The sequence below is a fragment of the Pelophylax lessonae genome (genome assembly GCF_965119305.1).
Source record: "Pelophylax lessonae genome assembly, chromosome: 7".
NCBI lineage: Eukaryota > Metazoa > Chordata > Amphibia > Anura > Ranidae > Pelophylax > Pelophylax lessonae.
Window position 1 is genome coordinate 35610128 of NC_138774.1, and position 23418 is coordinate 35633545.

Sequence of the window (23418 nt, forward strand, 5' to 3'; positions counted from 1 at the left end):
TCCCAGAGTCTGGAGGAGGAGTGGAGAGGCACAGAATCCAAGTTGCATGAGGTCCAGTGTGAAGTTTCCACAGTCGGTGATGATTTGGGGAGCCATGTCATCTGCTGGTGTTGGTCCACTGTGTTTTATCAAGTCCAAAGTCAGTGCAGTCCTCTACCAGGAAATTCTAGAGTGCCTCATTCTTTCCTCTGCTGACCAGCTTTTTGGAAATGCTGATTTCATTTTCCAGCAGGACTTGGCACCCGCCCACACTGCCAAAACTACCAATACCTGGTCACATGATCATGGGGTCACTGTGCTTAATTGGCCAGAAAACCTCACCTGACCTAAACCCCATAGAGAATCTGTGGGGTATTGTCAAGAGGAAGATGAGAGACACCAGACCCAACAATGCAGACGAGCCAAAGGCCGCTATCAAAGCAACCTGGGCTTCTATACCACCTTAGCAGTGCCACAGGCTGATCACCTCCATGCCACGCTACATAGATGCAGTAATTCATGCAAAAGGAGCCCCGACCAAGTATTGATTGCGTACTATACTGCACATGGACAGACTTTTAAGTAAGCCAACATCTCTGTATTAAAAATCCTTTTTTTTTATTGGTCTTGTAATATTCAAATTTTCGGAGATACAGAATTTTGGGTTTTCACCAGCTGTAAGCCGTAATCATCAAAATTAAAAAAATAAATAAATGCTTGAACTATATCACTCTGCGTAACGCAACTATATAAAATATATGAATTCCACGTTTGAATTGAATTACTGAAATAAATAAACTTTTTGATGGTATTCTATTTTTAAGGGATGAACCTGTATGTATGTATATACTATATATACTTACTATATATACTTATACAATACTTTTGGTGAGTTGTATAATGCAACCTGTGTTTTAGATATCTACTGTATTTACAATTTTCTCTATATTGCATTGAGGCTGATGGATGTATACAGGTGTGAACACACATACTGTATATGAAATGTAATACGTCCGTATGTATGTATCTGTTCAGTGGTATCTGACTCTCTTTGATTCTATGAGCACCATGTCTGATACGCTTGAGAACTTTTTCCAAAGAATTTTCTCCTGAAAGTTTTTCTAATTTTATTTCAGTCCCCTCTTACCTTGTCTCACTGGGTTGTCCTAACAAAAAAAAAAAAAAAACCTACTCTTACCCAGCGACTCTGCCTCTGCTTGCCAGGTCTTGGTTCACCATCTTATTGGTTTATACCAGGGGTCTCCAAACTTTCTAACCAAAGAGCCAGTTTACTGTCCTTCAGACTTTAGAGGGGCCGGACTGTGGCCAGTGTGAGTAGAAAATGTTATGGCGTCCAATGGGAGTAAACAATGCCCTATCTTTGGCGTCAGTGGGAGGAATAGTGCTCCATTGTTGGTGTCAATGAAATGAGTTCTGCTCCATCCTTGGTGTCAATGGAAGGAATTCTGCTCCATCCTTGGTGTCAATGGAAGGAATTCTGCCCCATCGTTTGTGTCAATGGAAGGAATTCTGCCCCATTGTTCGTGTCAATGGAAGGAATTCTGCCCCATTGTTTGTGTCAATGGAAGGAATTCTGCCCCATTGTTGGTGTCAATGGAAGGAATTCTGCCCCGTCGTTGGTATCTATGGAAGGAATAATGCCCCATCGTTGGTGTCATTGAAAGGGGTAGTGCCCCATCGTTGGTGTCAATGGAAAGAATTCTATCCCATTGTTGGTGTCAATGGAAGGATTTCTATCCCATCGTTGGTGTCAATAGAAGGAATTCTGGCCCATCATTGGTGTCGATGGAAGGAATTTTGCCCCATCGTTGGTGTCAATGAAAGGAATTCTGCCCCATTGTTGTTATCAATGGAAGGAATTCTGCCCCATCGTTGGTATCAATGGCAGGAATTCTGCCCCATCATTGGTGTCAGTGGATAGAATTCTGCCCCATTTTTAGTGTCAATGGAAGGAAATCTGCCCCATTTTTGGTGTCAATGGAAGAAATAATGCACCATCATTGCTGTCAACAAAAGAAATTCTGCCCCATGGTTGATGTAAGTGGAGGGAATAGTGCCTCATCGTTGGTGTCAATGAAAGGAATTCTGCCTTATCGCTGAAGTCAGTGGAAGGAATAATGCCCCATCATTGGTGTCAATGAAAGGAATTCTGCCCCATCGCTGATGTCAGTGGAAGGAATAGCGCCCCATCGTTGTTGTCAGTGGAAGAAATTCTGCCCCATTGTTGGTGTCAGTAAGTGGAATAGGGCCCCATTGTTGGTGGCAATGTAAGAAATAATTCACCCTCATTGATGTCAACTAAAGAATTTCTGCCCCATCGTTGATGTCAGTGGAGGGAATAGTGCCTCATCGTTGGTGTCAATGAAAGGAATTCTGCCCCATCTCTGATGTCAGTGGAAGGAATAGTGCCCCATCGTTGTCACTGGAAGAAATTCCGCCCCATTGTTGGTGTCAGTGGGTGGAATAGTGCACCATCGTTAGTGTCCGTGGATGGAATAGTGCCCCAAGGGCCGAATAAGTCAAGCAAAAGAGCCGCATCTGGCCTCCGGGCCCCAGTTTGGAGACCACTGGTTTACACCATCGAGAGCCAAAGACCTCTGGGTTCTTTCAGCCGGCCCCCTGATGACATGAACAATGTGTGGTAGATGGTCCTGAAGCCTCGTGGGATGCTCGTAGTGAACCTCCCAGGGGGCTGCGGGCAGCTGGAAACATCATTCTCACCGAAGTGAGAAATCAGGAATTGGGGGGCTGGTCTACAAAGAAAATAATATATACTTACAAAATTGTGTGTTTTTCTGAAGAAAAGGAGTGGTAATGTTAATGAAAGTAAAGGGGGTGAAAGTCTTCTTTAACACTCCCCAGAGGCTGGACTTGGGGCTAGCATGCAGAATGTGATAACCCATTGCTAACTTATACACATTTGTTGGGGCCAGTTTAGAATTTAGCCAGGTAACGTACCAACATGCCTTTGCAGTGTGGGAGGAACGTAGAGTAACTGAAGGAAACCCACACAAGAACATTCAAACTCCCTGACTGGTATTCAAACCAAGGACCCCAGTGCTGCATTATTGTTAGCCACTTTACCACCGGAGGATTTTGGGGTCTTACGTCTGGGCCACTTTTTGCGATTCGGCACTGTGCGAATTTAACTGACAATTGCGCGGTCGTGCGATGCCGTACCCAAACTAAATTTACGTCCTTTTTTTCCCACAAACAGAGCTTTCTTTTAGTGGTATTTGATCACCTGTGCGATTTTTACTTTTTGCTCTATAAACAAAAAAAGAGCGTAAATTTTGAAAAAATAACAATATTTTTCACATTTTTTTATATGAAATTCCCCCCCAAAAAATGTAAAAATCAAAATTTTTTTAAATTTTTGGCCAATTTGTTTTCTGCTACCTATGTTTGGTAAAAAAAATCACAATAAGCGTATTTTGATTGGTTTGCGCAAAAGTTATTGCGTTTACTAACTAAGGGAAAGATTTCTGTCGTTTTTGGTGTTTTTTTTTTTAACGAGTAATGGCGGCGATCTGCGATTTTTTTTTGCGGGACTGCAACATTGCAGGGACAGATCGGACCCTTAACTGACATTTTTTACACTTTTGGGGGTACCAGTGATATTACTACAGTAATCAGTGCTATACATATGCACTGTTACTGTAAAAATTACACTGGGAGGGAAGGGGTTAATTTTATTGGAGAGGGAGGGCTTAATGTATGCCTGGTGCTTACTGACATGTGTGGGGGAGGTGACTGAGTGACACAGGGATAGATCGCAGGTTCAGCTATGCTGAACCCTGCAATCTGTCACTGTCTGTCACTTAGGAGATCCGCCTGCTTTGTTTACACAAGCGGGCGGATCTCCAGACTTGATTCCCCCAACGATCGGGGAAGAGCAGCGGCGATCGCCGCCGCTCCTCTCCTGGCCCGACTCCCGCTGTGACTGAATACAGCGGGAGCGAGCCTCGCGCGCAGCCCACAAGGGGAGGAGTCCAGCGACGTAGGTCTATGTCGCTGGACGGGAACTAACCACTTTGCCACAGTAAAGCTCCAGTGAGTGGTCGGCAAGTGGTTAAGCCCAGGCCTGCTGTTAGAAATCATGGGGCCCCATACAACCTAGCTGACAAGAACCCATAGCAGGTGGCTTCAGCCGCATGAACAAACCGCTCATTCCTGCAACCAGAATACCTGTGAGAATGACCCCTTAATTATGTTTTTTTTGTTAACCACTTTAAGACCGGAAGGATTTGCCCCCTTAATGACCAGGCCCTATTTTTCCATTCGGCACTGCGTTATTTTAACGGACAGTTGCGCGGTCGTGCGACACTGTACCTAAATAAAATTGACCTTCTTTTTTTTCCACAAACAGAGCTTTCTTTTGGTGGTATTTGATCACCTGTGCAATTTTTATTTTTTGCGCTATAAACAAAAAAAGTGACAATTTTGAAAAAAAAAAAACTATTTTTCACATTCTGCTATATAACATTCCCAAAGAAATATATTTAAAAATCTAAATGTTTTAACATTTTAGGCCAATTTGTTTTCTACTACATATTTTTGATTTTCAAATATATTTTTTTGAGAATGTTATATTGCAGAATGCGAAAAATAGTTTTTTTTTTTTAAATTGTCGCTTTTTTTTGTTTATAGTGCAGAAAAAGAAAAAATCGCACAGGTGATCAAATACCACTAAAAGAAAAATCGCAATAAGCGTATTTTGATTGGTTTGCGCAAAAGTTATCACATCTGCTAACTACGGGAAAGATTTATGTCATTTTTATTTATTTATTTTTTTTTTTACTAGTAATGGCGGTGTTCTGTGATTTTTTCCGGGTCTGCAACATTGCGGTGGACAGATCGAACCCCTAACTGACAATTTTGACACTTTTGGGGGGACCAGTGACATTATTACATTAATCAGTGCTAAAAATATGCACTGTTACTGTAATAATGACACTGGCAGGGAAGGGGTTAACAGTGTGGGTGATCAAGGGGTTAAATATGAGCCTAGGGGAGTGATTCTAACTGTGGGTGGGGGGGGGGGCGTGGCTTCTGAGATGACCATAGAGACATGTGATCCTATATAGAAGGATCACATGAGCTCTGTGATCATTTGAGGGATAAGAACGGTTGGCTGTTCATTCTTCTCTCAGCTGACCATTCTTCTCTCTCAGCGGGCAGCGATTACGGGCGTCAGGTGGCAATGGGAGTCGCTTGACCCGTGCATCAGCTTCCTCGATGCTGAGTGGGGGGGGGGGGTCGGGAGCGCGCCGGCGCGCGCTCGCCCCCTAGCTTCCCGCGCATGACCGACATAGACCTACGTCGGTTAGCGCAGGAGTGCCACCCTGCCGCAGTAAAAAGGCGGCGGGTGGTCGGGAAGTGGTTAAATTATTTTTTACAATTTTAGTTTTTTTTCTTTTTTACATTTTTTGAACAGCCCTGTGCAGGGTTAGTGAAATATCAGGGGTCTAAACAAACACCAAACAGAAAGAGATTGAGGACACGGATTCCTCAATTCTTTTTTTGTAGCCTCAGCTGCAGAGTGAATGAACAGGAAGTGCTTTGTACAGAGGCTCCCTGTTCATTCACAAACAGAAGCATTGTAAACACAGGGGGATCGGTTCCAGTAATTACGCCTACTACTGCTGCTCTGAACCCCCCTGTTGAACGTATGGGGTCTGGGCGTACAGAAAGGTGTGGTATACAGTTTATTGCATTTCATTTATCAATATGCACATGGTATTGTGATATATATTTATAATATTTATATGTATGTGTCTTTCTATGTAAATGAGTTGCAGACATTTTTAACTCTTTTACACAATTGTGTATTCTAGCTTATATATTGCATTTCACATATCTGCAGTTAAAGTGGCACACGGGTCTCATTTTTACACAGTATGAAATTATTGAAGCACCATATTTGTTCCTGGCATTCTGCACCTTTGCACATGCAGCATTGCAACCCTCGTGTATGTTTCTAGGCTATTAGCCACCAATCTCATCTAGCGATTTAAGATTGTAGACGGATTTGCTGCGATTCTGCCTGCCTTCTATCTAAATGCGGTGCACTTTTGCCACAATTGTCGTGCGATAAATTGCATTGTGTGAAGCTTGTCGCCTAAAAGAAGCTCCTGCCCCTCTTTGGGCGTCAAACTTTGCCCAATGCGGTTTGCCACAATTGCAGCTGCAAAACTGCACCATGTTTAGTACCATTGAAAATGAATGGCACCCAGTGCCAGCATTGCATTTCAATTGCAGTGGAATTGAGGGCAAAATTGCAGCGATTCCGCCCTCAATCCTAAATCTCTACATGTGAACGGGGCCTTAAAGTGGAACTAAACCCTTCCATCCTTTTCAGCCATGGAAACTGCCATCTTGGCCTCTGTTTGATCTGCAACTGCCATGGTGCTGCACATGTGATCAGTTATGACACCAGCCATTGGATGGTTTGACAGTTTAGCTGAGAGCACCAGCAAATGTGACAGTTAGCCTAATGCCCCGTACACACGTTCAGATAATAGGACGACTTATTGTTCGCATTTTGTTGCATGATACTAATATCGAATTCAACAATGCGTACAAACCATATGATTTTTATCGTACGATTCTGGAAAAGCTTCCTGGTTGCGTAGCTACGTATCAGATGGTACAAAACAAAAACAATGGCAGCCAGGCTTTTTCCGTGCTATTTTAGTGTTTCTGAGCATGCGCGGTCTTTGTCGATCGACTTTTAGTGGACGCATAGTGTACTGATGAGAAAATACATATTCGCCAGCACACCAAGGCTCTTGCAAAAGCAGTGCAAAAACTTTATTGAAGTTACGATCACATCAAAAAATAGTGCAACGTTTCGGAGCTGCACAGGACCCCTTCGTCAAGCATGTGACGAAGGGGTCCTGTGCGGCTCCGAAACGTTGCACTATTTTTTGATGTGATCGTAACTTCAATAACGTTTTTGGACTGCTTTTGCAAGAGCCTTGGTGTGCTGGCGAATATGTATTTTCTTGTAACTAATCCAGTTGCCAACTGGTGATCGCTTCAGCACCCAATATACATGAGCCTACAAACCAGGAAGGTGTGCGATAGGAATATGAACTATATATATACTGTACTGATGAAACGATTGTCGTTCGCGAAGCTGTCGTACGAAGTTTTCCTGTTTGTCCCTTCGGATTTTGTTGGACGAACTGTCGTGATCGGCTGTCGAAAGCTGTGTACTAACGATCAGATTATGGTGCGATCAGGTCGAAAGCGAGTTTTGTCGTACGATTATCGGAACGTGTGTACGGGGCATTAATGTGCCATTAATTAATGGTAATTTGACCTTTTTTGAAACCAATAAATCGACAAGGTTTAGTTCCACTTTCAAGCGGAGTTCCGCCCCCTCTCCAAAAATTAAAAGTCAGCAGCTACACATACTGTACACATACTGTAGCTGCTGACTTTTATTATTAGGACACTTACCTGTCCTGGAGTCCAGCGATGTCGGCACCGCAGCCGATGTTTCCATTGGCTGTCGGGTGCTCCCGCTGACATTGCCAGTCAGGGAACCCGGTAGTGAAGCCTTCCAACTTCACGGGCGGGTCCCTACTGCACCTGCGCGAAGCGCGCTGCGCATTCGGATTGGCTCGGCGGCGGAGGGTAGGAGGAGGGGTCCTCACTTCGCCGTGGCGCCGTTCTTGGAAGTCAGGTCCCCGTTCCCCCTTCCCCCCTGAAAGGTGCCAAATGTGGCACCGGAGGGGGGGAGGAAGCAAAAGAGTGGAAGTTCCACATTTGGACTGGGGTCTTTCAAGGACTATTTACGTACATTGGTGCAATGTGGTAATGCACATGTGTTCACGCACATTATATTATGCGTCAGTGTGAACCGCATTGAAATCAATGGGCTTTCGTTGCACCACAACATCCCAAAAATTATACATGTCCCAATTTTTTTGTCCTAACGCGCTATAGTGTGTTGCCATGCCCAACAAATCGTGCGTTGGGGTGCATTTCAAAATGAGTGGCGCCGTAGTGTAGCACCACATGTAACGTGCATTGCAGTGTGTTGCGCTAACGCATGCATTCCAGCAACTCAATCGGGCCAAAAGACTTTAGAGTTTGGCGTGAAGCGTTAAATGACTTGGTGGTTGGCACTTATTTTATCCGTATGCAGATGAGACTTTTTACGCAAGTACGGGCAGGCTGTGAATTTTGCACTGCCACCGTGCCGCGTTTGCTGACTGATTACTTATCGACCTTGTAGTTCCAGGAACTGGAGGAAAGTGCCAAGCGGCAGACGGTGCCGTGTAAGGGAGATCATTGCAGTCTAGGACTATGGGAAGTTGCATAAGTATGGCGAGTAGTTGGCAGCGCCTTTGGCCAAGGGGAGTGACAGATGCCGAGTCTGGGGTGTCTAGCTTTAATAGGGCAGGTGGATGGTACTTAGTTCTCAGCGGGAGGATGGATTGCCAGCTCTTTGACTCAGCCGAGCAAAACTAATGGCTGCAGACAGCGGTGGCTCCCTTCCATTCAGACTTCTGTTCCTTCATGCACCCTCCTCTTTCCTTCCTCTGGACCCACTCTACCTCCATCGTCTCTCCTCCTCCTCTATCTGATGCAGCATCTCATTCTGAGCATCCTTCCCCTCCTCCTCCTCCTCCTCCTCCTCCTCCGCTCTCTCTCTCTCTCTCACTCTCTCCATCTCCCGTTTCCCTCCTCCTCCTCCCCCTTCTTCTCTTTGCATTTCCAGCTGCAAAACCTGACGGCCTGGGTTTTTTTTTTTTTTTTTTGGTTTTTTTTTTTTTTTTTAGGCAATTTCTCTTCTCCTCCCCTCTTCCCTCTTTCTCTCCATCGTCTTTCTTCTTTTACCCCCCATTTAGGTTCCTTTTGGTTTTTTTTTTCTTCTTTTAATTGAACACCCCCCCCCCCTTTTTTTTTTTATTTGCACTCTATCTCTGCTTGTAATTGTAAATAGATCTATCCCGAACCCATTCCCGATACTCGCTACTTACTCTCATCTCCGGCTTTCTCTCTCTCTCACGCTTCCGCTCCATTGCACCTTCACAGTACATGGATTTATATATGCATTTATTTAATATATCTTCTGCCTGTTAACCTTAATACTAGCCTCTCCATCTCCCTGTCTATTGCAATCCATCCATCTCTCTGTCTCCATCGCTCTCTCCTTCTCTCTCTCTCTCTCTCCCCTGCAGTGAACCCTCCTCTCCCAATGTGATTAGATCCTTTACCTCCTCCCGGTGTCTCTTCTCCGGGAGACTTTCCATGCTCAGATTTCCGTCTTAGCCGTGGAACGATGTTCTATGCTCCCTTCAGAGGTAAATCTTTCCCCCCCCCCTGCTTGTCTATGTTACCCCCTCTTTGGTCCAACCTTCCCAAACCCTTTCCAAAACTCTGCCGCGGCTCCGTCCCATTTTGTGATCTTTCCTCAATCTCTGTTACGAATTTGTCTCTCAAACTTTGTGTGTCTCACTCTGTCGGTGCCTCGTAGATGGTTGTTGTGTTTGTGGCCGGCTGTGCAGTCTAACTTTGTGTTGTGTTGTAGCGTTACTTTGTTCTGTGCCATTCTGTGATCTTGAAGTATTAATGATGCTAGGTAATTAGATGTCTTTAGAGATGATTGAAGGGACATTTTTAACGAATGCATTTTTAAAAAAAGGGGTGTAGCTCCTGGCATGACGTGCTGGTGGGGGTTTGTTGAGACTTGGTGTTCCTAAGGTGCTGCAGGTTGCCCCAAGTGTAGCATCTAAAGCAGAGCTTCTCAACCAGGGTTCCATGGAATGCTAGGGTTTATCCAGAGGTAGCTAGGGGTTCCCGGAACAATGAGTCATTTCTGACGCTTAGACATGTAACCACAGACAACCGTGATCTGTTTAGCTATTTGTTCCCACTGACCACCAATGTATGGGACATTCTTCCCACTGACCACCAATGTATGGGACATTCTTCCCACTGATCACCAATGTATGGGGCATTCTTCCCACTGATCACCAATGTATGGGACATTCTTTCCACTGACCACCAATGTATGGGACATTCTTCCCTCTGATTACAAATCTATGGGACTTTCTTCCCACTGATCACCAATGTAAGGGACATTCTTCTCACTGATCACCAATGTAAGGGACATTCTTCCCACTTATCACCAATGTAAGGGACATTCTTCCCACTGATTACAAATGTATGGGACTTTCTTCCCACTTATCACCAATGTAAGGGACATTCTTCCCACTGATTACAAATGTATGGGACTTTCTTCCCACTTATCACCAATGTAAGGAGTATTCTTCCCACTGACCACCAATGTAAGGGACATTCTTCCCACTGATCACCAATGTATGGGACATTCTTCCCACTGATCACCAATGTATGGGGCATTCTTCCCTCTGATTACAAATCTATGGGACGTTCTTCCCACTGATCACCAATGTAAGGGACATTCTTCTCACTGATCACCAATGTAAGGGACATTCTTCTCACTGATCACCAATGTAAGGGACATTCTTCCCACTTATCACCAATGTAAGGGACGTTCTTCCCACTGATCACCAATGTAAGGGACATTCTTCTCACTGATCACCAATGTAAGGGACATTCTTCCCACTTATCACCAATGTAAGGGACATTCTTCCCACTTATCACCAATGTAAGGGACATTCTTCCCACTGATTACAAATGTATGGGACATTCTTCCCATTGATTACAAATGTATGGGACTTTCTTCCCTCTGATTACAAATGTATGGGACATTCTTCCCACTGATCACCAATGTAAGGGACATTATTCTCACTGATCACCAAAGAATGGGGCATTCTTCCCACTGACTACCAAAGTAGGGGGAGCATTCTTCCCACTGACCATCAATGTAAGGGACATTCTTCCCACTGACCATCAATGTAAGGGACATTCTCCCCACTGATCACCAGTGTATGGAACATTCTTCCCACTTATTACTAATGTATGGGACATTATTCCCACTTCCGACTGATCACCAATGTAAGGGACATTTCTCCCATTGATTACCAATGTATGGGACATTTCTCCCACTGATTACCAATGTATGGGACATTTCTACCACTGATTACCAATGTATGGGACATTCTTCAACATGATCACCAATGTAAGGAGCATTCATATGAATGATTACCAATGTAAGGGGCGTTCTTCTGACTGACCACCAATGTAAGGGGCATTCTTCCCACTGATCACCAATGTATGGGAATTTCTTTCCACTGACCACCAATGTAAGGGGCATTCTTCCTACTTACCACCAATGTAAGTGCCATTATTATGAATGATTACCAATGTAAGGGGCATAATTATGAATGATTACTAATGTAAGGGGCATTCATATGAATGATCATCAATGTATGGGGCATTCTTCTCATTGAAAACCAATGTAAGGGGCATTCTTCTCATTGAAAACCAATGTAAGGGGCATTCTTCTCATTGACCGCCAATGTAAGGGGCATTCTTCTCATTGACCACCAATGTAAGGGGCATTCTTCTCAATGGCCACCAATGTAAGGGGCATTCTTCCTACTGACCACCAATTTATGGGACATTCTTCTCACTGACCTTCAATGTAAGGGGCATTCTTAAGAATGATTACTAATGTAAGGGGCATTCTTATGAATGAGCATCAATGTAATGGGCATTCTTCTCATTGAAAACCAATGTAAGGGGCATTCTTCTCATTGACCACCCATGTAAGGGGCATTCTTCTCAATGGTCACCCATGTAAGGGGCATTCTTCTCATTGACCACCAATGTAAGGGGCATTCTTCTCAATGGTCACCAATGTAAGGGGCATTCTTCTCATTGACCACCAATGTAAGGGGCATTCTTCTAATTGACCACCAATGTAAGGGGCATTCTTCTCATTGACCACCAATGTAAGGTGCTTTCTTCTCATTGACCACCATTGTAAGGCGCTTTCTTCTCATTGACCACCACAATAATGTACCATAAGCTATAGATATGGTAATTATTGACAAGGGGTTTCCTGAGACCTAAAAGCATTTATAATGGTTCCTCCATGTTAAGGAGTTTGACATGTCTCTAAAAGTCTTCAAGATTTGGACGGATCCCTAGAATCTAGGGCAGCCAGTGCTCCTAAACTTAGAAGGTTGCCTAAACTTTTTGAACATTTATATCATTGTTGAAGAAATGAGATTTTCTCTGGTTGGGTCCCTTTCCTGAAACTAAAACTGATTTGTCCATTTTTGTCTTCATGATTCTTGACTGTTCCTGATTACCGCCTTTGAAATCATTCTTGTTCAGATGCTTTTGGTTTGGGTTTTGGATGTTTTTCCAAGTTATTGAAGAACAGGCTGGTGATTTAAAAGTTTGGTTATGCTTAAAGGGTTAGGATAAGTTTGGGTGATAAGTTGAGGGTCATTGTGTAGCTTAAAGCTGATGTTTAATGTCTTTATATTTTGCCTTCCCTGGTTCCTCCCCTCCCCCAATCAACATGTTAACCACTTAAGCCCCGGAAGATTTTACCCCCTTCCTGACCAGGGCCTATTTTGCGATTCGGCACTGCGTGATTTTAACGGACAATTGCGCGGTCGTGCGATGCTGTATCTAAACGAATTTGACGTCCTTTTTTTTTCCACAAACAGAGCTTTCTTTTGGTGGTATTTGATCACCTGTGTGATTTTTTGATCATGCGCTATAAACAAAAAAATAGCGTAAATTTTGCAAAAATAGCAATATTTTTCACATTTTTTATATGAAATTCACCAAAAAAAATGTAAAAATCAAATTTTTTTAACATTTTCGGCCAATTTGTTTTATGCTACATATGTTTGGTAAAAAAAATCCCAAAAAGCGTATTTTGATTGGTTTGCGCAAAAGTTATCGCGTTTACTAACAAAGGGAAAGATTTTTGTCATTTTTGTTGGTTTTTTTTAACACGTAATGGCAGTGATCTGCAATTTTTTTTGTTACTGCGACATTGCGGCGGACAGATCGGACCCTTGACTGACACTTTTGGGGTTACCAGTGACATTACTACAGTAATCAGTGCTATACATATGCACTATTACTGTAAAATGACACTGGTAGTGAAGGGGTTAACTTTATTTGAGAGGGAGGGGCTGTGTGTGTCCCTAGGGGCGTGATTCTAACTGTGATTGGCTGTGGCTTGAGGTGTAGGAAAAATGATCAACGGTCCTACATAGTAGAACCGTATGATCACTGTTCCTACACAGGGGAGAATGACAGGCGGCTTTGTTTACATCAGCCGCCTGCCTTTCTCCCGCTGTCACGGACGATCGTGAGTGAGCGGCGGACATCGGGTCCGCCGCTTACACGCGCGGGGGGGTCCGTGACCGCGCAGGAGCGGGAGAGCGCCTCCGGCGGCACGCGCTCGCTCCCCAGAGCCTCACAGGCTAGTGACGTACCCAGGGGCGGACTGACCATTCAGGGATTAGGGCACTGCCCGAGGGCCCAGGGTCAGTAGGGGGCCCTATGAGAGGCTACACACTACAGAAAGAAGCCAGGAACTTCCATGCAGGCTATGCTGTGGTAGATATTTAAATGGCCACTCTATGTGGCTGAGCTGCAATTTGTAGGTGGGGCTTTGTGTGGCTTGAGTGTGGACACAGGGGGCCCCATGATCTCTGATTGCCCGGAGGCCCCATGAGTTGTCAGTCCACCCCTGGACGTACCCATACGTCACTTTGCCTGTGAGGTTTTTTTATACCTAGTGATGTCATCACTGGATCTCTGTGTTTTTCTATGCGTTCCAGGCAGATCATGGCTGGTGGGAGGAGCTAACAGGGTGCTGTGCATAGTTTCTTTTTTGGAAAACTCTGTTAATTCTTTTTAACAGCAATAAAAGCACAATTACAAAAACATACGTACATAGCTTTTTGAAAACATTACAGCACCATGTCTCAGTACTCCTATCAAGAGCCCTGATGCAAGCAGTGGGAGGAGTTATGCAAATATCAGAATGCCTTGGTTGGTAGATGTCAGTCTGGAGGAGTGGGTGTTCCTAGACCGGCTGCATTTGCATGCAGACCACCCTAGGTAATGCACACGTGATCCTGAGTTTCCATGAGTGAAAGAACTGACAGCCAATAAGTGAAAGGGGCGGGCCTGGGACAGGAAGACTGGTAAGAAAAGAGCCAGATGATGCTAGATGTACTCCAAGCAGGATATGAGGCAGGCTCTGTCTGACATTCTGCAGCTTCTAACGCCCTTTATATTAGATTGTGTTAAAGTAACATTAAACCTTCGTTTTCTTTTTCTCCATTATTAAAATAATGAACAGATAGTACTTACCTGCTCGGTTTTGCACAGAGCAGCCCCAATCCTCCTTTTCTGGGGTCCCTCTACTGGCGCTCCAGGCCCCTCCTCTTCAGCGAGTGCCCCCATAAAAACCTGCCTTCCATGGGGGCACCTGTGCATTTTCGCTCCCGAGTCACCCTGTCTGCGTCTATTGACACAGACCATGCAACTGGGCCCCGCCCCCCGCTCCCTTGTCACAGCGTTTGATTGACAGCAGTGGGAGCCAATGGCTCCCACTGCTATCAATCTGCCCAGTGAGGAGGGAGAAAGCAGTGAAAGCCGATTCTCTCATGAACCTCGCTGGATCGGATTGTGCTCAGGGGGGGGGGGGGGGGCAAGGGAATCCTGCAGCACAGAAGGTTTTTTACCTTAACCAGTTCTGGAAAATTTTCCCCCTTAATGACCAGGCAATATTTTGCGATTCGCCGCTGCGTTACTTTAATGGACAATTGCACGGTCATGCAACGCTGTACCTACATAAAATTCTTCCTTTTTTTTCCCCACAAACAGAGCTTTCTTTTGGTGGTATTTGATCACCTGTGCGATTTTAATTTTTTTGCGCTATAAACAAAAAAAGAGCGACAATTCTGAAAAAAAAAACTATTTTTCACATTCTGCTATATAACATTTTCAAAAAAAAAATGTAAAAATCAAAATTTTTTAACATTTTAGGCCAATTTGTTTTCTGCTACATATTTTTGGTAAAAAAAATCGCAATAAGTGTATTTTGATTGGTTTGCACAAAAGTTATCGTGTCTACTAACTACGGGAAAGATTTATGTCATTTTTATTGTTTTTTTTTTTACTAGTAATGGCGGCGATCTGCGATTTTTTTTGCGGTACTGCGACATTGCGGCGGACAGATCGGACCCCTAACTGACATTTTTGACACTTTTGGGGTTACCAGTGACATTACTACAGTAATCAGTGCTAAAAATATGCCCTGGTACTGTAATAACGACACTGGCAGGGAAAGGGGTTAACATTGTGGGTGATCAAGGTGTTAAATGTGAGCCTAGGGTAGTGATTCTAACTGTGGGGGGCATGGCTTTTGAAATGATCATAGAGACATGTGATTCTATATAGAAGGATCACAGGCGCTCGATGATCATTCCAGGGAGAACAACGGTCAGATGTGTTTACAACAGCCGACCGTTCTTCTCTCTCAGCAGGGAGCGATCGCGGGTGTCAGATGGCAATCGGAGCCGCCGGCCCCGTGCATCAGAGTCCCCGCTGCCGAGTGGGGGCGGGAGCGCGCTGGCGGCGGCGCGCGCTCGCCCCCTAGCTGCAGGCAGTCGACGGACGTAAGTCTACGTGGGTTCGCGCAGGAGCGCCACCCTGCCGCAGTAAAAAGGCGGCGGGTGGTCGGGAAGCGATTAATGCATTAACCTTAAGGCTTTAGAACCACTTTAACTACTTGGTAATATGAAGCACTTTAAGTACTTGCCGTCCGTAGGACGTCCATGGACGTTTTCGGATTTTATTGGTCATATCAGGAGGATGAGAGCACCTACAGTCGTCATCCCAGTATGCATTTCTTCAGCCGACGATTCCTTTTCTATCAGAAGTGATTAGAGGGGCTAATTAGCCACTTGATCACTGATGCGGGTGGCAGAACTCTACTTTCCCATCGCAGAGCCCAGGAGCGATGCGGCTGGCAGGTAAGGCTGCACTAAACACAGAGAGAGAGAGGAACTGACGTAGTCTTTGTAACCCCGGAAACCACGAGCAACGAGTATTTCCTCACTTCCGGTTTTGCCTCTTTGTTTACCTGGCCGCTAGCGGCCAGGAAAGCAGCCAATCAGATTGATCTGTGTGTGATCGGCTGCATGGGAGGCCAGAGGAGAGATTTGTAGTCTAATAGACCCCAGATCTCTCCATAAGGTTACATTCACATGTTAGCGTAGCGGACCGCGGGCAGAATCACCGCGATTCTGCCCGCAATCCTAAAATCATTGCAAATCGCGGGACGCCTGTGCGTTGCCGTTGGTTTGCAATGGCACCCCAAACGCTGTGCGATGTTGCCGCAATTTCCGCCTGCTGAATCGCGGTAACATCGCGCAAACAAAATCGCGGGTCGCATGATGCCCAAAAAAGGTACAAGAGCTTCTTTGGGACGTCATGCGACCCGCAATTTTGTTTGCGCGATGTTACCGCGATTCGGCAGGCGGAAATTGCGGCAACATCGCACAGCGTTTGGGGTGCCATTGCAAACCAACGGCAACGCACAGGCGTCCTGCGATTTGCAATGATTTCCGTATTGATACGCTAACACGTGAACGTAGCCTAAAGAGGACCTGTCACGGCCGATGCTGTCACAAGTGATGTTGTTTATCCCTTGTGTTAGCAATAAAGTTAATCCAAAAAAAAAAAAAAGTGTGAAAAAAAAGTTTGTATAAAATAAAAAATTATTAAAAAAAATGTAAAGCGCCCCCGTTCCAGCGTGCTTACGCGCAAATGCGAACGCATATGTTACTACTGCATGCATATGTAAAAGATTGCACCTCTAATGTGAGGTATTGTCGCAACCGTCAGAGCGAGATCAATAATTTTAGTACCAGATCTCCTGTGCAACTCTAAACTGGTAACCTGTAAAGGTGTTTAGTCCCGGTTCACACTATAGCGATGACAGACATTGCATGTGATTCGGAGCGCACTGCTCTGACAATCACATGCGATGTCTGTGCGATGCGAATTCAGCCATACAGATTGAATGGCTGAATTTTCATCTGATTCGGACAGGACGCTTTTTTGGGTCTGCAGCAGAATCTGATCGCTTAGTGGTTCACACCAATGCGATCCGATTCATGTCCGAACTGTCAGTTCGCACTGCAATATGCAAACTGATCTGGGGGTGGCAATCCAAAATTAACGACACCCCCAGCATATTGCAGTGCGAACTGACAGTTTGGACATGAATTGGATCGCATTGGTGTGAACCACCATGTGATCTGATCCTGCTGCAGACCCAAAAAAGGGTCCTGTGCGTTAGGGATGCACCGATCCAATATCGGCGCCGATATGGCCATTTTAGATGGATCAGGGGATCGGTAACATTGACCAATCCACTGGCCGATCCGGTTTTTGCTGAGTAACGGCTCAGCCATCCCTTACTAGGTGCAGTAGTAGTATGGGATGGGAGCCGCTACTTCCTGTATAGTCCCGGCTCACAGACTGAGTGATATCAGATGCACTCCGCCTGTGAAAGGAGGAGCCGTATGCATGAAGCAGCGGCTTTGCTCTGTACTGCAGCCGCATGCTTTGTGTGTAGCTCCGGGTCGGTTCCAGTATCAGCGATTTCACAACGCCAGATATCGGTATCTACTGTGCGTGTCCTGTCCGAATCGGATCCAAATTCAGCATATGGCAGTGTGAACTGCCTGCGATTTGAATGCGATGCGGGAACCTGCAGTGAATTTGCAGGGCTCCTGCATTGTGTATATGTGAACCGGCACTTAAAGCATTAAAAGAGAATTTTAGGCACGGTAGTTTGCCGCTATTCCACTGGCAGACGCATTTTTAAAACGTGACATGTTAGGTATCTATTTACTCGGCGTAACATCATCTTTCATAATAATTGGGGTAAAATATTGTGTTTTGTTTTTTGGTTAAGTCATTTCCAAAAAAAATTGCATTTGAAAAACCGCTGCGCAAATACCGTGTGACAAAATATTTTTTAACACCCATCATTTTATTCTATAGGACCTCTGCTTAAAAAAAATATATATATATATAATGTTTGGGGGTTCTAAGCAATTTAGTAGCAAAAAAAAAAAAGTTGATTTTTACACGTAGGAGCGAAGTGTCAGAATTGGCCCTGATATGAAGTGGTTAAGGCGTTAAAATCCTTAAGGCTGCATTCACATGTCAGCGTATTGATCGCGTGCAGAATCGCCGCGATTCCGCCCGCGATCCGGAAATCATTGCAAATCGCGGGGCGCCTGTGCGTTGCCCGCGATTTGCAATAGCGCCCCAAACGCTGTGCGATGTTGCCGTGATTTCCGCCTGCCGAATCGCGGTAACATCGCGCAAAAAAAATCGCGGGACACATTACTCTTGTACTTTTTTGGGCGTAATGCGTCCCGCGATTTTTTTTGCGCGATGTTACCGCGATTCGGCAGGCGGAAATCACGGCAACATCGCACAGCGTTTGGGGTGCTATTGCAAATCACGGGCAACGCACATGCGTCCCGCGATTTGCAATGATTTCCGGATCGTGGGCGGAATCGCGGCGATTCTGCCCGCGATCAATACGCTGACATGTGAATGCAGCCTATTTCTCTCTAGTTTATAGAAGTGGGGGGCAGCCATATTTGCTCTAACAGCCTGACAGCTGCTGCCAGTGGTCAGGTTGGGGGGTATGTACATTTAGGGCAGCATGCGCCCAGGGAGAGGTGCCCAGAACACAAGCAGCCTGCTTTTCCAGGCATTGGGCCCATAATGCCCTAAACGCAGGTCCTGCTGAGTGCACCGCCAGTCCTGTCCAGTTGCAGCAGCTGTCACACAGGTTTGACGGGCTGCCAGCAGCAGGATTGGACGGTGCGCCTGTGCCCTCCCGCTGCAATTAAATTCCAAAGTCCCATGTGCCAGGATTAAATGCCCGGTGAGCCTAGGGCCTTATGCGGTGTACATCTACAGTACTAGAGGGGCAAAAAAAAAGAAATTACACTGAGGAAGATCTGCATTTCCCATTCCTCAGTAAGAAATCCAAGTCTCTGTAACGTTTGCCATCATTCTCATACGTTTACACCATGCAAATGTAGATTTTGGACTGAAATCCTCATTTGCATACACTCTCACCGCGCAGAAAATGTATAATTGCGATGAAAAATGAGGGCGTATTTCTGCCTACGATTCTTAAAGTGATATTACATTGTATTGTTTCTCCGATCTGTTCAGGAAGTGCCGTGCACGGCGTATGCTGCGTGCGTTTCTTTAAACAGATTGAGGTCAGGCAGTGATATACAGGATAGATATATTTATGCATCTCACAAATCTGCAAACTTTGTTTGCTAGTTGAATCTTCCTTTTCTTCCTATGTGTGAATCTTCCTTTTCTTCCTATGGTTCGAATCTTCCTTTTCTTCCTATGTGTGAATCTTCCTTTTCTTCCTATGTGTGAATCTTCCTTTTCTTCCTATGGTTAGAATCTTCCTTTTCTTCCTATGGTTCGAATCTTCCTTTTCTTCCTATGTGTGAATCTTCCTTTTCTTCCTATGGTTCGAATCTTCCTTTTCTTCCTATGGTTAGAATCTTCCTTTTCTTCCTATGGTTCGAATCTTCCTTTTCTTCCTATGTGTGAATCTTCCTTTTCTTCCTATGGTTAGAATCTTCCTTTTCTTCCTATGGTTCGAATCTTCCTTTTCTTCCTATGGTTAGAATCTTCCTTTTCTTCCTGTGGTTCGAATCTTCCTTTTCTTCCTATGGTTGAAATCTTCCTTTTCTTCCTATGGTGTGAATCTTCCTTTTTCTTCCTATGGTGTGAATCTTCCTTTTCTTCCTATGTGTGAATCTTCCTTTTCTTCCTATGGTTAGAATCTTCCTTTTCTTCCTATGGTTAGAATCTTCCTTTTCTTCCTGTGGTTCGAATCTTCCTTTTCTTTTTATGGTTAGAATCTTACTTTTCTTCCTGTGGTTCCAATCTTCAAGTGTTTGTAAACCCACTTTAACCACTTTAGCCCCGGAGGATTTGGCTGCTCAAAGACCAGGCCCTATTTTGCGATTCGGGACTGCGTGACTTTAACAGACAGTTGCGCGGTCGTGCGACGCTGTACCCAAATGAAAACGACGTCCTTTTTTTCCCACAAACAGAGCTTTCTTTTGGTGGTATTTGATCACCTGTGTGATTTTTATTTTTTGCGCTATAAACAAAAAAAGAGCGACAATTTTGAAAAAATAACAATATTTTTCACATTTTTTTATATAAAATTCTCAAAAAAAAATTTAAAAATCAACATTTTTTAGCATTTTGGGCCAATTTGTTTTCTGCTACATATTTTTGGTAAAAAAAAAAAATCGCAAAAAGCGTATTTTGATTGGTTTGCGCAAAAGTTATTGCGTTTACTAACTAAGGGAAAGACTTATGTCATTTTTATTGTTTTTTTTAACTAGTAATGGCGGCGATCTGCAATTTTTTTTGAGGGACTGCAACATTGCGGCGGACAGATCGGACCCCTGACTGACATTTTTGACACTTTTGGGGGGACCAGTGACATTACTACAGTAATCAGTGCTATACATATGCACTGTTACTGTAAAAATTACACTGGCAGGGAAGGGGTTAACTTTATTGGGGATCAGTGGGTAAATGTATCCCTAGGGGCGTGATTCTAACTATGGGGGTGGCGTGGCTTGTGATGTAATCACAGAGACATACGATCCTACATAGCAGGGACCCCTGACTGACATTTTTGACACTTTAGGGAGTACCAGTGACATTACTACAGTAATCAGTGCTATAAATATGCACTGTTACTGTCAAAATGACACTGGCAGGGAAGGGGTTAACTTTATTGGTGATCAGTGGGTAAATGTATCCCTAGGGCCGTGATTCTAACTATGGGGGGGGGGCGTGGCTTGTGATGTAATCACAGAGACATATGATCCTACATAGCAGGATCGCATAGCCTCTGTGCTTACATCAGGGAGAATGACAGATGGATGTGTTTACATCAGCCGTCTGTCTTTCTCCCTCTCTTGTGGAAGATTGCGAGTGGCCGGCGGACATGGGAGCCGCTGGTCACTCGCGCTGGCTAGGCAGGGAACGAGCGGGGGCGGAAGCGCGCCGCTGGCAGCGCACTCTCACCCCCTACAGGCTCGTGGGCAAGCGTCGTAGGTCTACATCGCTTTACCCAGGAGAGGCTGACTGCCGCAGTAAATAGTCGTGCGGCGGTCGGCAAGTGGTTAACGTCTTTTGCCTATAAGTAAGCCTATATTAAGGCTTACCTATAGGTGCTATAAATATCTCCTAAACTTGTACCGTTTAGGAGATATTTACATTACATGCAGCAGATGATGTCATCGGCGCATGCGCTCTGAAGGAACGGCCACACGTGCCGTTCCTTCCGAGCCCTATGCCGTGAACGGCGGCTGGCCAGAGGACGCGAACAAGGAAGCAGGACGGCCGGACATGTCGGCCGAGCTGTCGCTCATTAATTATTTCATAATGAGCTAGTATGCGATGCATACTAGCTCATTATGCCTTTGTCTTTACAGGTTTTTTTTTTTCTCATTTTTTTTTATGAGGGTTTACTTCCTCTTTCATTTTCTTTCTGTGGTTCGAATCTTCATTATTCTTCCATGGTTTGGTAATTCAATCTTCATTTTTATGCTGGCCATAAACTAGCCAAAAAATCGTTCAAACTAATTTTCGAAAAACGAACACTCGGCCGTGAGAGCAAAACGATGTTGCCATCATGTGATGACCAAATTTTGATCTATAAATCGTTCAATGGACATAAATGAATCTGTTTAACATTTGTTTTGTTACATATGCCGAGTGCAAACAGTTCGGGCGAGAAACACATTAACCTTTCAATTTAATCGTTCGTTCCGCAGAATTTTCCAAACTCTTCCTTCGATTTTTCAGCTCTGAAAAGTTAAAACCGATTTGCTCTTTGTGCCCATTAACCACTACTGGACCGGAAGGTTTTCCACCTTAATGACCAGGCCATGTTTTGCTTTTCGGCACTGCGTTATTTTAACTGACAACTGCGCAGGGGCGTGCAACGCTGTACCCTAAAAAAAATTGTCCTTTTTTTCCCCACAAATAGAGATTTCTTTTGGTGGTATTTGATCACCTCTGGGGTTTTTATTTATTAACAAGGCCCAGGCCTAGGGCAGCAAAAAAGCTGATGGGGCTGCACTGATATGCTGCCCTGATGGGCACTAATAGACTGCACTGATGGCCACTGATGAGGCAGGACTGATAAACTGCAGGATCGCATAGCCTCTGTGCTTACATCAGGGAGAATGACAGACGGCTGTGTTTACATCAGCCGTCTGTCTTTCTCCCTCTCCTGTGGAAGATTGCGAGTGGCCGGCGGACATGGGAGCCGCTGGTCACACGCCCTGGCTAGGCAGGGAACGAGCGGGGGCACTGATATGATGCACTGATAGGCTGCATTAATGGGCACTGAGAGGCTGCACTGGTGGCCACTGATGGGGCTGTACTGATGGCCACTGATGAGGCTGCACTGATGAGGCCGCACTGATGAGGCTGCACTGATGGGCAGTAATGAGGCTGCACTGATGGGCACTGATATAGCTGAACTTATGGGAACTGATGAGGCTGCACTGATGGTTGTGGTCTGTGGTTTACAGATAACAGGGTGGGTCATAAACAGGAAAGGGTTTGACCTTTACAGGAAGGGGTGGGCCATATTTAAAGTAGGGGTGCCCAAGTTTAGTCAGGCCTAGTGCAGCACAAAACCTAAATACACCACTGGGTAGAGGGAAGGTAGAAGAGCGGGCACACGCTTTCTTCCTCTTCTTTTGTTGACCCAGAAGGGATGTGTGATGTCACTTCTGGGTCCATGTTGACAGTTTCCCCGGCCATCAAAGCCAGGAAAGAATGTAATGTAGTGCGATGTGTATTGCATTACATTCAGTGGAGAACAGGTAAGGCCTCTTTCACACAGGCGGACCTTTCAGATCCGCCTGTCCGTTTTTTTGGCGGATCTGAACGGTCTCCCCATGCATTCCTATGGGGCATCGGATGTCAGTGAAGACATGTCCGCTGACACCCGATCCGATCCGTCAAATCTGGACGGATGGAAACCCTATTTTCCATCCGTCCAGCGGATCGGATCGGATCGGATGGGATCGGGTGAGAACGGACTGACGGTCCGTTGACATCCGATTTCCCCCATAGAGATGCATGGGGAACTGTCAGCTGTGTCTCCGCACACAGCGCGGAGACACAGCTGTCCTCCTGCTGCTCAGTGGGGGATCGGCGGCTCGATCCCCCGCTGAGAAAAACAGACTCCGTCCAACGGACGGAGTGTGTGAAAGGAGCCTAATGCTAGCCATACACGTATAGATTTTTGGACGGGAATATTCTTTGAACATTCTTTGAACATTCTTTGAACATTCTTTGAACATTCTTTGAATAGACGAA

At 45.1% G+C, this 23418-nt stretch overlaps 1 protein-coding gene across 11 annotated transcripts in view; it reads left to right on the plus strand.

Moving 5' to 3' along the window:
• SYNGAP1 (synaptic Ras GTPase activating protein 1) overlaps positions 1 to 23418 on the plus strand; it is a 643453-nt gene that overhangs the window by 3645 nt on the left and 616390 nt on the right. Inside the window, exon 1 of one of the 11 annotated variants that reach the window (XM_082263692.1) lies at positions 8861 to 9320. The exons of the other annotated variants lie outside the window; for them this stretch is intronic. Within the exon in view, the coding sequence (XP_082119818.1) occupies positions 9299 to 9320 (22 nt within the window). The 5' untranslated portion in view covers positions 8861 to 9298. Of the gene's footprint in view, positions 1 to 8860; positions 9321 to 23418 lie in introns of those variants that run through there. 11 annotated transcript variants of the gene reach the window in all.